This window comes from Strongylocentrotus purpuratus, unplaced genomic scaffold (genome assembly GCF_000002235.5).
Source record: "Strongylocentrotus purpuratus isolate Spur 01 unplaced genomic scaffold, Spur_5.0 spur5_scaffold_13, whole genome shotgun sequence".
In the NCBI taxonomy this organism is placed as follows: domain Eukaryota; kingdom Metazoa; phylum Echinodermata; class Echinoidea; order Camarodonta; family Strongylocentrotidae; genus Strongylocentrotus; species Strongylocentrotus purpuratus.
Genome location: NW_022145598.1, coordinates 17449023 through 17465096, shown reverse-complemented (window position 1 = coordinate 17465096; position 16074 = coordinate 17449023). Strand labels below are relative to the sequence as shown.

At 36.0% G+C, this 16074-nt stretch overlaps 2 protein-coding genes across 3 annotated transcripts in view; both read left to right on the top strand.

The window, feature by feature from the left end:
* LOC105439794 (serine/threonine-protein phosphatase 6 regulatory ankyrin repeat subunit A) overlaps positions 1-5882 on the top strand; it is a 33787-nt gene extending 27905 nt beyond the window's left edge. The window contains exons 5-7 of the mRNA XM_030983577.1: positions 5163-5216; positions 5332-5535; positions 5871-5882. Of these exons, the coding sequence (XP_030839437.1) occupies positions 5163-5216; positions 5332-5535; positions 5871-5882 (270 nt within the window). The remainder of the gene's footprint in view (positions 1-5162; positions 5217-5331; positions 5536-5870) is intronic.
* The window catches only part of LOC755397 (ankyrin-1-like), a 37462-nt gene continuing 26724 nt past the window's right edge, over positions 5337-16074 (top strand). For both annotated transcript variants that reach the window (XM_030983050.1, XM_030983049.1), the window contains exons 1-3: positions 5337-5535; positions 6355-6456; positions 7498-7698. In XM_030983050.1, coding sequence (XP_030838910.1) covers positions 6388-6456; positions 7498-7698 — 270 coding nt within the window. In that variant the 5' untranslated portion in view covers positions 5337-5535; positions 6355-6387. The remainder of the gene's footprint in view (positions 5536-6354; positions 6457-7497; positions 7699-16074) is intronic.

Below are 16074 nucleotides of genomic sequence, written 5' to 3'. Positions count from 1 at the left end.
ATCCACCCAATTTTCAAAATTTCCCAAAACTTTGTATTACCTTTAAAGGTAAAGACCAGTTATGGTCATGCGATTGCATTGTGAAAGAAACGTAGTGGAATCGATCAGAAAAGGTTGATCATCTAGCATCTAGAATTTGCAAGGTTCTGGAATCATCAAAATGATAAGAAATTTGGCCCATTTTTCGTAAAGTTACAAGCACTATACACAGAAAGATGTATATGGGACTACCCTATATCTCTCACAGACCATGAGAGAAACAAATTTACCAAATATATGAATTAGTAGGCGGTTTCCCGGCAAATTTTTTATCATCATGTATTAGTCAAAACATATTCTTTCACACGATTGGTAATGAGAGCTTCCATTTCATTTTTTGAAATTGGGGCGTTTCCAATATTGGTCCTTACCTTTAAGAGAGAAAATAAAGAATATTCACAAAGAATTTTTGATGTGCCTCATTGCCTTATAATAGCGAGTTTGAAATGACCTTTGACCTCATCTGTTCCCTATGGTTACCTCCGCTGTTCAGTCATCTAGAGTTGATGGAGCTGAACATGACCATGTGGGGTGTCTATATATCATGTTCAAAATCATGTCACTTTTACACCAGAGTTTCTTTATTCACTTTCACCGAATTTCCTCGTAAACGAAGATGAAGGTCCTAGGCTTGCTACCATTCATATGATAATGGTACATTATTAAAGAGTGATCCAAGTTCATTTGTAGGTAAACAGAAAATTGAGAGAAACAGAATGGTGAAATAAATCGAACCAATACTAAAAGAGACTTTATGAATGTTTGAACTATGAGATCACTAAATCTCTACAAATACGTGGATTGGAATGCAGTCATTGACAATTCTCCTAATTTTTTATTATGAATCACTAACTAGCTTTAAGATTTGAGTTCCCCCTCCCCTTCTAATTTTTGTTGCTCATTTTAAAAAAAATTATAAAAAAAAATCACATACATGTATTTAACAGCTTAAATATTGAAACATGTCTAGAGTTTCTGACCCCCCTTAACTTTTTTGAAACAATATGATTTATCATGCATTTCAGAATGATGCATATCATCCTTGTATTCATCTTGGCTCTTTAATAGTCTGCAACTGGCTAATATATCAGAAGTTTACCCAGTGACAACTTTGCATAGAGTTAAATGCAAAACAAAGTAAAGAGTGTTATTTTCATGCAAGCAAGCTTGAAAAGTAGCCCCCCCCCCAAAGTATTTTTCCTCTGAGTTTACCTGTGTGTGAGTAACATCCAACTTAACAATGTTACAGATCTCCATTTGCTCATTTTGATATCATCACCATCTCTTCCAATTTCATTTGACAAGATTCAACTATGATAAACTCTACCTCAAAAAAGATATAGGGCCTAGGCCTCGTAAACATGGTTCAATTAATTTTTTGACTACTTGAATGATGTTTTTGAATTCAGACAGTAACATATTGTCGGTGGGGTGACAAAACCTCGTATCTCGATTTTTTGAGATTTTGATTTTTTTGCATAATTTTGTACCTAATGGCCTACGGCCTACGACACCACCTGATAAATCCATGGAACGCCTCCTTCTCGGTTTTTTCACAAATTCCACACAAACACCCTTAAACTAAACCTCGTAACTTTAACCCCCTTTGAAGCTGCATTGACAAAACCTCGTAACATAGATACGTAATTCCTTTTCCTCGTAACTCACCCACGGCCTATCAGTACCGAAGTTAGTGTATTCAAATCCTCGTAACTTATTCAACCAAATCCTTGTAACTCATTCAGAGTTGAAAGTAAGAACTCGTATCTCAATTTGAATACAAACTAAAAACTTGTATCTCAATGTAGATAAATGCAAAAACCTCGTAACTCACTTTCAAATATAAAAACAATTATTTTACTGTATTTCAACAATGACATTAAAAATTGTAAATATTCCAGTTTTAAAAAGGACTGTGTCACAGCACTAAATTTGTTGAAGTTTTTTCGCTCTCCTGAAAATTCATGATTTTTGAGATACGAGGTTTTGTCAACCCACCGACGATATAGTAATGTATAGGAAGGTGGTATTAATTGTAATTAGAATCGAGTCTAGCATATCTGTTGCCGAGGGCAGTGTCACATACCAAGTATAGTTCATAGTTAACATGTCCCAGACTCAGTCAAACAGTAGCATTGAGGTATACTGCAGTTAATATGTTATCTTCTATTGCGGCTACATGTAATGAAGTGACAATATATCAACCAATAGTTCATGTTGATACAAGTATTTTATTAGGCCTATACATGTGTATGATATTTTGTGCATTTCTGGTATTTCTTGAAGTGCTTTTGCATTTTCGGTCCCACTTTTCTCTTAGTTTGAAGTAACAAGCAATTTCTATTCTGTCCATCTGAGCAAATTTGTACTTTCCCTGAATTTCTTGCTCTCTCCGCCCTCTGCTTATCCCTGTCTTCCCCCCTCCGAGGCCCCCCTCTCTCTTTCTCTCTCTCTCTCTCTCTCTTTCTCTCATTCTCTCTCATTCTCCCTCTCCATGATGTGGTATCACTCATAATTTATGTGTGTATTTATGGACACTGGCAGAAGTCCATATTGTCTTAAAACTTGAGTTGATCATAATCATGTGTGGACTTTATGAAAATACCTTGTCTGATCCTAGAGACCAATAATCATGATTTATCATGCTTTAAATTGTCATGAAACTATGGCATTTGAAGTATTTCTAATCAAAGCTATATTCTTATAATCATTAACTCTCTTTTCCTTTCCTGGGAAAATATGTTCAATTGAAATATTACTTTATGGCCTATATATCAGACAAGCTTGAGCACACATTACATCATCATCATCTTTCTCTTATCCTGAAAATTATTCATGGGAAAATATGAAATTGACCTTATAAAACATCATGTAATTCTGTCCCTTTTGGAGCTTCATACTGCAATGTCACTTGTGCATAGAGAAATAAATTATATGCTCCATAAATCTTCAGCTGCCTGTTAAAAGGTGAATATTTCCATTGACAGTACATGCATCTAGTTCTTACCCCCTTTTTGTGAACAGCTGATTAGAAATAATGGCCTCACTTCAGCATTGAGAATGTTGAGATCAAGTGTGAGTATAAGTATGAAAAATGTGGCGTGATCACTCTGCTACTTTTGGAATATGGGATTTTTAGAGTGACATTACATTTAGAATATTTTTTGGGGTTATTCAGGGCTAAGAGGACATCACTTTATAAATCCAGGGGGAAGGGGTTGGGTAGGGGTGTGTGTGGGGGCGGGGATGGACAATACTGGTAAGTCTAGTAACCATGACCATTGTCTAATTTCTACAGAAATTAGGTAGTTCCTGTATTAATCCTGTCAAATTTAGTAGTCATTGGGTTTAATAAATTTCTAGTTCTATACACATCTAAATGAAATGCCAAGATAGGTTAAACCTTCATGGTTTATCCCCATCTAGCTCTTATCGGATGTATCATTAGTAGAGTCATTTAGACTGCAAGCAAAAACATTGGTTTTGCACATTCTGGAGTTTTGTCAGAAACTACCCAACTCTAAAAACCCAACTCTGTAGAGGGTTTTTCCACGCCACCTGAAACTTCACAGGTTTTTTCAGTGTAAACGCTTGCACTCTAAACACCTGTGAATTATTGTGGTTTTTGGTCACATGACTCTTCTTGCTTCCCTGCCCTGGAGAACAGCGAAATGTGGGGCAAGTGCAAAACCCGCCCCCCCCCCCCCAAAAAAAAAAAAAAAAAAAAAAAAAAAAAATATGATACACCAATGGGTTTTACAGTAGAGTAGATGGTAGTTGAACAAACCAACATTTTTCAAATGAGTTTTTCTGCAATGTGAAAGGGCATGTAGCTAACGATTGATAACCCTGGAACATTCTGATCGCTTACCCAAAATAGAGAGGACTGTTTTGCCAGGAGGCCCACAAACCTGTATTTAGCCAGAAACATATCTTTGCAGACAGACACTAATCAATGTTAGGAAGGCCACATGATCTTCCGCAGGTTTACATTGGACAAATATTATGTTTCTAATTGATCAGCGATAAGCTCAGATTGGAAATATAGCAGCATCTGTAATCCATTGCAATTTCTAGTGTAGGACTATCATAATCTAGGTTATCCAATTGTCACCACATGGTATGGGATCCCTTATGATTAGAAATTACTCATGATTTAAAATTCAAAAAGATTATTCTCTGTTACATGACGTTAGATTAAGCCAATAACAATTGAAATTGAATGTATGTGTTTTTAAGGAAAAGGGAAAGAAGTTGTGCCAACCTTTGGATTATAATTTGTGACTTTTCTGGCACCCCATAATTTGCCACCCTATAATTTGCAGTTTATTTATAGAGAGGCACTAGCTATCACATTTAATATTAGACTCCAAATAATCTGATTTAGAAATAAAAATGGTGTTTAGTCAGCAGAAAATATGTGTATTTTGAGATATACCCTTCATCATGAAGAGTTGGTTGATACAAAAAAAAATATAATTTTCTTGGAAGAGGCTGAACTTTGTAGAGGTTCTACACTTTTGCACTTCTTGAAGTTAATATTTGTATCTGTTCACTGGTAATCTTTTCCCTTTTTATCTCTCTCTCTCTTTCCATCTCTTTATCTATCTATTTATCTATCTCTCTGTCTGTCTGTCTATCTCACTCCTTCTACATGTATCTATTCCATCTGCCGGCTCTTTCTTTCCTTTCTCCCAGTCTTTTGCACTTCTTGAAGTCAATATCCAAGTTGTTTGTATCTTGCTGGTAATCCTTTCCTTTTCTCTCTCTCCCTCTCTTTCCATCTCTTTTTATCTATCTATCTATCTGTCTGTCTCTATCCATCTTTCAGCTCTTTCTCACCTTCTCCCAGTCCCCTATCTTCCTAGTAGTCCAAGTATCCCTCATTGCAGTATGCAAATAACATTTCTCAAACTTCAAAGACTAAGTTCCAGTAACATATCTTGAGGAGTTATTGAGACACTTGTATAAGGCCTTACAAAGAAAAAATGTTATATTGCCCTATAGGAGCCAAAACATGGGTCGGTCGGTCGGTCTAAAGTGAGTGCAAGAATCCCAAGCCCTCCCCCAATAGACCTGCTTCTGCTATTAAAATTATCTCTCTTTCTTTTTCTTTCTTGTAGGATGGTTCGATACCTCTCTTCTTAGCGGTCCAAGCATCTAACATGTTACATGACGTTAGAATATGCCAATAATAATTGAAATTTAATGTATTTATTTTTCAAGAAAAAAGGAAAGGAAGTTGTGCCAACCTTCTGCTAAATTCTCTCCCTTTCTTTTTCTTTCTTGTAGGATGGTTCGATACCTCTCTTCTTGGCCGTCCAAGCATCCAACATTGCTGTCTGCAAGGAGCTTCTCTCAAACTTCAAGGAGGAGCAGTTAAAGCATTCCAGAGATGAGGATGGAGATACAGTCCTTCATTTAGCTTGTAGAAAGAAAGATCTAGATATCATTAAATCATTTGTCGATAATGGGAGCCCTGTGGATATACAGAATGTAAGTATACATATGTGTGGACCACAGGAAAATTGGAAATTGGATAATTGGAAATTGGAAATTGGAAAATTGGGAAATTGGCAATTTGAAATTGGATAATTTGAAATTGGAAATTGGAAAATTGGAAATAGATTAGAGTAATGTACATTGTAAATGCATAGGGATATGCGCATAGTGACATCCTACCCTGTAATGTGTTATGCACTATAAAAGAACTGAGTATTATTATCATTATTATGATTTGTTTTGTTGTAATGATGTAGTATTGCTACAATTGTTTTCTATGAGCACTGGTAGAAAATTCTACAGCATTTGTCTGATTGATTTAATTACAGGAGACTGATTAGGTTTACCGATCAAATCTTGACATAAACAGAGGCTCTACCTACTGTCACACAACCTCTTCCTCCCCCCCCCCCCCCCAAAAAAGGAAAGATTGAAAACAAAATTCAGGACAGATTCCAAGTGGGAGTTACAACCTATTAATAAAGCTTGATTTCAGACTAGAGTTTGACAAACTTTTTTTCCTTTTATTCTAGGAGAAACCAAATTTGAAATTGAATTTGTACAAAGATCCATTTATTTGGTGGGGAAATTTGCTTTGAACATAATTTTGCTTCAACATTTTGCTGCCCTTCAAACCTTTTTATTTAAATTTTGAAGAAGAACCATTAATTCAGACAGATCATACTTGTGGCGTCTCGAGATGTAATATGACAGAAGACAAGATTATTCTTGAAAGTTCTCGGTCTTTCTGAAAGGAATGTTTTAAAAGTTTTTTGATTGACGGGCAGTGTTTATTTGCTACGTCCCTCACAGCAAGACGGTCATACAGCGCTTCATATATCAGCCATGTCTGGGGATGAGAATGCACTGAAGTATCTATATCAGATGAAAGCCAACCCTAACATCTACGACAAGGTTAGTCATGTCAAATCTGTCTATTCGTGCCTTTTTATTGTTATTGTTGTCTCTCCCCATTCCTCTTTAATTTTTTCTTCTTAAAGCCCCACTGTACTACTTGCTCCCTCTATATAGAAAACTTCCCAAATCGGTGCCTGTTGGTCCCCCATGATCCTCTTTTTCTTATAGTATGTTAATTGAGAGCTGAGTTGATGAGATAGCCGCTTGTCAGTGACCTTGCTGGGTGGTCTAATCCCTTCTGGCCGAACTAGTACAGTTGGCCTTTTATTCCTATCTGCACTAGTTTGGCCAGGAGGGATTAGACTTTCTCATATGGTCACTGGCAGGTTGTTATCTCATCAAATCAGCTCTCAATTAACATAAAACATAAGGGGACCATGGGGTAGGCATTGTTTGCTGTATAGAGGGCACAAGTAGCTATAAGTAGTGCAGTGGGGCTTTAAGTGGCATAGACATGCATACATTATCTCCTAATACTTGAGGGAAGATAAAATAAGTTACCCCCCACAATAACAACAGATATTTATGTGCCCATTTGCTAATATTTTCCAACTCGTTTTTTTAACCCCTTTTTTTAAAGCAATTTTTTTCGGTCATTTTTGTTGAAAATATCTATAACCAGCTTTTCATTTCTTTGTTTTGTTGATACATCTCTTATTCTCTATTTCTCCTGTTATGAATATATTTTATTGCTCCCTATTGTTCTATTCCTCTATTTTGAAATTATTGTGTTTCCCATGTTCTTTTCATCCTTCACTTCTTTCTTCTTGGTAAATATATTTTATTATCTTTGTTCTTATTATTCTTTTTTTTTTTGGGGGGGGGGGGAGGGGGGGGGAGGGAGAGGTCTACTCCATCATTTCTGTTCTCTTTTGTGTTCTTCCACCATTCAATATCATGATTTTTCTCTCTCTGTTCGGTTAAAGTAGGAATTTCAACAATCGTGGCCTTTGTGTCATGCATACTTCTTTACATTCCATTTCATTTTCTAAAGTTTACCTAAACCAAGAATCTCCTTTATCCCCTTTTTTTATCCAGCTTGATAGATCACCTCTGCACATAGCAGCTGAGAATGGTAACACCGGGGTCGTGGAGCTCCTCGTTGATAAGTTCAAAGCAAATGTCTCTGCTCGGACCAAAGATGGCAGCACACTCATGCATATTGCATCACAGTGCGGTCACCCCGAGACTGCCCTGGCATTTCTGAAGAAAGGAGTCCCACTTCACATGCCAAACAAGGTAAGTTTTGTTTTGATTTTAATAAGTAAATGAATTAAAAAAAAAGATAAATAGACAGATAGATAGATAGATAGATAGATAGATATATGTATATATAGACAGACAGACAGACAGACAGACAGACAGACAGAAAGAAAGAAAGAAAGAAAGAAAGAAAGAAACAGATAGATACAGATAGACAGACAGACACAGATATATAGACAGGCAGATAGATAGACAACCAGAGAGATGGACAGACAGACAGACAGACAGACAGATCACAGACAGACAGAAAGAAACAGATAGATAGACAGACTCAGATAGACAGACAGACAGATAGATAGACAGACTCAGATAGACAGACAGACAGACAGATAGATAGACACAAATAGATAGACAGACAGAGAGATATATAACCAGACAGATAGACAAACAGACGGACAGACAGATATATATATAATATATATATATATATATATATATATATATATATATATATATATATATATAGAAAGATAGAAATATATATGATATATTATAGATACATGTACATGTGTTGACTGATTGAGATTAATTGACTAATTGCTTGATTGATTGATTTATAATTTGTCGTACCTGACTGCTAAGAAAGGAAGTAGGCATACACATGTGGACAAGCAACCCCAGTCGTAAAATAGACCCCAAATATGATTTAAGCAAATGTTAGATTAATGTGAGAAATGAATATCATTATAAGAAACATGCTGAATGAAAGGCTGTAATAAATCAGGTCAATTAGTATACATTTTACACAGATGTATGAAACATGATTTTCAAGAACTTTTGATATTCATGCCCAGTCTATATATTTTTTTTAAATAAAGCAAAAAAAAAAAATGCTTCAGCAAATGGCCTCCTGCCAAATCCTAAAAATACCTATAATATGTTTCCAATTTGATGATGAAAGAGAGTGATAACATAAGTAGGGATTTTTAATGTGGACAGGAACATTGTCATTCAAAAAATGATCAATAAATGGTCAGTATAAATCAGGTCAATTAATATACATTTTACACAGCTGTATGAATCATGATTTTCAAGAACTTTTGATATTCATGCCCAGTCAATAGATTTTTAAATCAAAGCAAAAAATAAAATGGATTGAGCAAATGGCCTCCTGTCCCAAATCCTAAAAATAACTACTGGTATAATATGTTGCCAATTTGATGATGAAAGAGAGTGATAACATAAGTAGTGATTTAAATGTGGACAGCAACATTGTCACTCAAAAAATGATCAACGAATGGTCAGTATAAAATAAATCAGATCAAGTAGGATGTCGAGGAGCCTAGTACTGATCCCAGCTGCATACAAATTGAATCAAAAGATTAACATTTCCAATATTACATCAGAACAGCAGTGGAAGGATATCACTGTTTTAATCTTAGGGCGATTAGTGACTCAAAAATATCATAAAATGGATATCGTTGAAAACTGGAACAGTGGATGGCTCATCTGATAAATGTTACCGTGAAATATTAGCATTTTAAACATTATTATTACATTTTTGTAGAGCCCATTATTTTCAATAAGCCATCTGCATCGGGATTAGCATTTTGATGGTAGAAAGAGAATCACTTCACCTTTATTCTCATTAGTCATTACTTGAATGTCCTTCAAATTTGTAAAGCACAGTGTTATTATGCAGTCAATGCTTTGAAATAATGATATTTTGTCCATTATGATACACGTTTCCTTTCACTCTGTCCTCTTTCCTTTGAAAGACAGATGAAAATAACATATTTATAAATGAACCTTCATGGATAATCAGTTTACTGGAAAAGTGGGGAATTTCATTTTTCCCCCTTCATGTCATCATGGCCTTATTTGATATCACATAAAAACTCCCACGTGTCCATCAAGATATTACATGAAATATTAGCATTTTAAACATTATTATTACATTTTTGTAGAGCCCATTATTTTCAATAAGCCATCTGCATTGGGATTAGCATTTTGATGGTAGAAAGAGAATCACTTCACCTTTATTCTCATTAGTCATTACTTGAATGTCCTTCAAATTTGTAAAGCACAGTGTTATTATGCAGTCAATGCTTTGAAATAATGATATTTTGTCCATTATGATACACGTTTCCTTTCACTCTGTCCTCTTTCCTTTGAAAGACAGATGAAAATAACATATTTATAAATGAACCTTCATGGATAATCAGTTTACTGGAAAAGTAGGGAATTTCATTTTTCCCCCTTCATGTCATCATGGCCTTATTTGATATCACTTAAAAACTCCCATGTGTGTCCATCAAGATATTACATGAAATATTCAATTTATTGACTGCCTCCACAGGCACACATTGACACAATGACACAATATAGATATGATCTACTAATTCACCGGGCGGCTGAATAATACAAAAGGAGGCCACTTGTATTGGATAGGTGTCACAATGGCTTAAGCGTGAAACAAGGATGATTTGGTAAAACTAGGCTAACTGTATGTAGGTTAAGAGATACAGTTTGATTTGAACTAATGCTGTTTATATTGAATACGAGTCAACAGATCATGGTGGGGAAATTAAATTAATTTTGTGTAGCTCCGAGTTTAACGGATGTTTCTGTTAATAGATCGCAATTACAGTAATGCATTACTTGCCTTATTGTCATTTGCATGCACATGTTATTAGATACTGAAAAAGTCAAAATTTCAAAAGATGATTGTATCATTGAGATTACTTTTTCATTATATTGATCCAAATACATATATATGTATACAAATAGAGACACATGTGTGTACTGTATGAAGAAGTAGAGCATGTGGTATTTTAGTACATGTAACTTTAATAGTTGCCTCTGTCAGGCTATCTTTGGAAGGGCCATGTGATTAAATAATTAGATTTTGATGAATGAAAATATTGATTGTGGGTAGGTAGAGGACATGCTATTAAAGTGGATGTGTTTAGAAAGTCCAGTGAACTTCTGTTCTGGCGAAAGGAAGGTTGTTTTTGCCCTTGTTTGAATGTTATTTGTGTAAAATGCGAGCCCAGATGAGCATAAGATTAAGGACAGTTCAAGGAGGAGGAGACTGAAGATTTGAAAGTTAATGAGAGAGAGAGAGAGAGAGAGAGAGAGAGAGAGAGAGAGAGAGAGACAGAGAGGTAGAGAGAAAGATAGAGAGAGAAAGGTGAAAGATAAGGTTCCATGAAATACCTGAGGATTTATATTGGATGGAAGATATGATAATCAGAAAAATTTAATTTAAATAAAGAATTCATTGGCAGATCAAGAGGGATGTGATAGGGAACAAGATATTCCTCTCCTTGTTTTTCCTCTTTACATGTCAAATACTTGTTGGTAATTACATTTTGCTTGCTTGCTAAACCTGTTATCAAAGTTGTGTACCCCTCACAAAATCATGTACTTGCCCTGAGAACATATGATCACTAAACCTCTCTTTAAATGGAAAAATATAACAGTTTACATACATCATTATAGAGTAACAGAAACTAGGGAGAATCATGGAAGGTTTATTCAGCACATGTACAGAAATTAGAGCTTGTTTACTATGATGGACATCTGTTGACAAGTGTTGATTTTGTGGAGGTGGATCTAAATTTCGGTTTAAAGTCTTTTCTACCTTGAGTTGAGGTGTGAAAGAGAATGTTGACAGCCTGAACTCAGTGGTGCCAGAAACCTGTTTCTTGAAAGTTGTCAGAACTGCACCTCCTTGGGGAGTGGTTAACGTGCAACCAGGAGCATTTACCAGGGCTGGTAGGGCGACCCCCGCTGTGCTCATCTGTGCTGTATCGCTCTCGGACTTGGGGTACTAATGTGACTCTTGTGTTGTGATGATTGGAGAGCTGAACCATGGAACTACTACGGCTGAACCACCTGGGAGTGTCAAATATGTGAGGGATACTGAAGAATGATACCGATAGGCTGCGATCATTGGGAAGGGGTGAACATGTAGGTATAGATGGTTAGGGCCAGGTTTAGAGAATTTATAAAATGAAGTGACGGATCCAGGGAGGGGGGGGGGGGGGGGGGGCACATCCCCCCCCCCCGCCCCAAAAATGTTTAAATCGGCCCTAAATTCGCCCAAAATGTACTGAAAAAAGGGACACGCCCCCTCGGCCCCCCCAAAAATTGCCAATGGCTGACCTAAAAAGGTGACCTTACCCCCCCCCCCCCAATGGAGCAAAATGTCAAATTTAAAAATTGCGTGACCACAAAAAAGTGTCCTCTTACCCCCCCTCCCCCCTGCTTATTCATCCGCTGGCTGAGTCGTTGTGATTTTAGGGACCTAAAAAAAAAGAAGATATATATGTTCTCTTTCCCACCGTGTGCTCCCCTCAAATACTAACTGTTGTAATTAATTCTGGTTTGATACAATAGTGGAAATCAATAATATAATAATTTGAAATGATTTTTCATCCCCTAAACATTCGGAATCTGATATTGATTACTAGAATGTAAAGCAAACGGTGAGATAAAAAAAGGAGAGATGAAAAGAGAGAGAGTATAGGAGAAAGGGAGGGGAGAGAAAAGGAGAAGAGAGAGAGAGAGATGAGACAGGAAATGAATCACAGGTATTCAAAAGAGAATTATCATTATGAAGAAAGAGAAATGATAATTGTACTCAAATTTCTGATGTCGAGAGTCTCTGAGTAAATACTGATGGAGATAATGATACATCTCGCCCGTAATGTGGAATTATTCCTGGATGTCGAAATCTATGTCTATATGATTTTCATATTTGCTGTGAAGGTTCATCAGGCTGATTATCAAATCATATTACTCTGCTACTGTGTGCAGCTAATCAAGCCTGAAGGTATAGACTAATATTGACCAACTCTTTCGAGCCAATGAGTCAAGATGCGTTCAGACTTTGTATGAACATCACTTTTAAAGTGGGTTTGGATTGAATTTTTTCTCTAATAACATGGTATAGACCTGTGTTGTATTTTGGTATGACTATTTGATTCCTAACAACCGTTGCTGGATAATGATTTGAGAGTTTGAAAGAGGATGACGTTGGTCTGAAGTTCTAAATTGACAGCGAGGGGTCATTCATATATTTATTGATAGTTGATATGAATAAAAACTTTGCAAATCTATTGGTCTTTCAAAGTAATGATACAATGTTGGTGTTTGGTCACAAGCTCTTGAAACTATTATATGATTCTCAGACTGACTCTTACTGGTTCTGTTCATATTAAAGTTAGAAGGTTTTATCATAAATTCAATCAGTTCAAGCTTCCAATACGATCTTGAATGACTGTGAACCAAGCATTTTTATTCCAGGTATACAATATATCCAACCATTCCCTTCCCAGTATGACCTTGAAAAGTATGAACACAGCATTTGATTTTCAAGTTCCCTTGACACCAAATCATTCTCCCTTGTTGCTGCAAGTTCAATCAATCTCTTCGGCCTATTGATTATACCAAAGAGGGTCAACTTTCTCTTGCTTCATTGATTAATGAAAAATTAATGAGCCGCTGATTGTGTACCTTTACGCTTGGTCAGATGATTAAATTCAAACAGTGGCCGGTTGTCATTGAAGTTACTGTTTTGCCTAAGAGTTTCAGAAAGCGGAATGGCGCCATGACTTTTATGCCACGGTACTACATCTAAACTGGTCTAATTCAAGCTGGTCTTTCATGCTAAATTGATGCTTATAAAATAGGAACTATTGTGTAACAGCAGCAAATTCATCCAATATTTGCATAATAATATAGCCCAGAAGTGTATTAACTCTATTAAATTTGACAGAGCCAGAAGGGTGTAAACTAAATGAGTAAGATAATATGATAATAATTTTTTTGATATCAACATATTATCGTTACCTAAAGGTAATTTCCCATTTTCCATTTTTTAAACATTATTAACGTACATAGTTTTTAACAGGAATGCCAGTTTTCAGGCAGTAGCCTGAATTCAGGTCCTGGCGAGTTATTTTCAGACCATAGTTTAGGCTTTTTACAAAATAGTTCATTCTAGGTAATTTACAGGCCCTCAGATCAATTCCAACTGGCATCCCTGTTTTAAGTCTAAGGCCCTGTGTCGTGAAACTTGCTATCAATTACAACTTCCTCTATGACAAATCCACTCATAGCCTATCGAATGTAAGGATTTCAGTAGCTTATAACAATTATCATATCTGGTTATTGATAATGAGTTTAATGAAACAAGGCCCAGACACAATTACGTTTCAATTCAACAGGGTTATCCCTTCATCCAAGGGAGGAGATGGGTCATTTCACGTTAAGTGTACACTTTTTGAAAAATGGGGTTTTCCCCATTTTGGCATCTTTTAAACAATTATTATTTTATGTTGGCCATTTTATTTGATGGACCTTATCAACAGCAACCTACAGTTCAATTTTCATAACACTGCAAACATTATTTCTGTTAATTTCAGCATTTTTAGTGCATTTTTAACGGAAAAGGGATTCTCATTTCATAATTTTGATAATGTTCATTGATATCTTACATGAATCTATTGAGAGTTGTGTAAAATTTTAATGTTTTAGTGTCAGCACAGCCACTATGTAACATCATAAAACTTATTTGACCAAATTTGACCAATAAATGTGAAAATGATGAATATTTTTGTAAAAGGCATCTTTTCCGTTAAAATTAAAAAACATGTCCTCTCCATAACATTGAGGCCAGCAGCAGTGACTTAAAATGATATATATGGGCCTAAACTCTATTTAAATAATCTTCAGAATGTTTGAAAATGAGGACATGTCTCAAATCAATGAACAAAATATGTGATATATATTTTATTGCTTGGTTAATTTGATGACTTTATTTTCCGTTAAAAGTGTGTCCTCTCCATAACAGGTATTTTCTTCATATATTAAAGCACTGAGGCTTGCACTATCTATGGCACTGGTATACAATAATAATATGCCTCCATTTAATATCATGAAATGTGATTTTCCATCTACATATCTATAGATGGTCAGTATCTCACACTAATGCAATGTTAAACTGAATGTCCTCTCCATAACAGAGTTACCCATTGTTAACAATGTACAGAAACAATTATTTTTATGCCTCCGTTACGAAGTAGCCGGAGGCATAATGTTTTCGGGTTGTCCGTCCGTCCGTACGTCCGTACGTACGTACGTACGTACGTCTGTACGTACGTACGTCCCGTTCTCGTGATCGCGTTATCTGAAGAACTGGTTGATGGATTCCTGCCAAACTTTGGTCATGTATGTATCTTGTAGAGCCGATGAACTGATTAGATTTTGGGGTTACGAGGTCAAAGGTCAAAGGTCACAGGGCTCATTATGTATGCAAAACGAGCTCGTGATCGCGTTATCTGAAGAACTGGTTGATGGATTCCTGCCAAACTTTGGTTATGTATGTATCTTGTAGAGCCGATGAACTGATTAGATTTTGGGGTCACGAGGTCAAAGGTCAAAGGTCACAGGGCTCATTATGTATGCAAAACGAGCTCGTGATCGCATTATCTGAAGAACCGATTGATGGATTGCTGCCAAACTTAGGTCATGTATGTTACTTGCAAAGCCAAAAAACTGATTAGATTTTGAGGTCACGAGGTCAAAGGTCAAAGGCCACAGGGCTCATTATGTATGCAAAATGAGCTTGTGATCGCGTTATCTGAAGAACCGATTGATGGATTGCTGCCAAACTTAGGTCATGTATGTTACTTGCAGAGCCGATGAACTGATTAGATGTAGGGGTCACAAGGTCAAAGTTCAAAGATCACAGGGCACATTATGTATGCAAAAACAGCTCGTGATCGCGTTATCTCAAGAACCGATTGATGGATTCATGCCAACTTAGGTCATGTATGTTTCTTGCAGAGCCAATGAACTGAGTAGATTCTTGGTTCATAAGGTCAAAGGTCATGGGCTCATTATGTATGCAAAAATAGCTTGTAATCACAATATTCTGAAAACCTGTTAATGGATTACAATTGAACTTGAATTCGAAAAATTTCTTCTGTTTTGGTTTGTAAAATTGCTCTATGACGGAGGCATCATTTTCGACTGCGCGCAGTCGAAGTTCCATCTAGTTTTATAGTATAATCACTTCCTTCATGTAAGAAAACATTGATATGTTGTTCCACTCAGTATAAGAATTCATTAAATATCATGTCAACAGCTACATAATTTTATTTTGGTATTGATTTTCATTAATTCCTCTATGTAATTGGGTAATTTCTGAATGCAAAGACAGAAATATTCTCACAACATAGTCTGATATTAAATACATTTTAAAGTGCAATATTTGTAAGTGTGTAACTGACAAAATCTACTGATCATTGCAATCATTTACCACCCTGGTAGCAATATAATGTATGCCATTAGGTTGTTAAGGAGAGGACACATTTTTTTAACCAGGCACTTCAAGTAGGG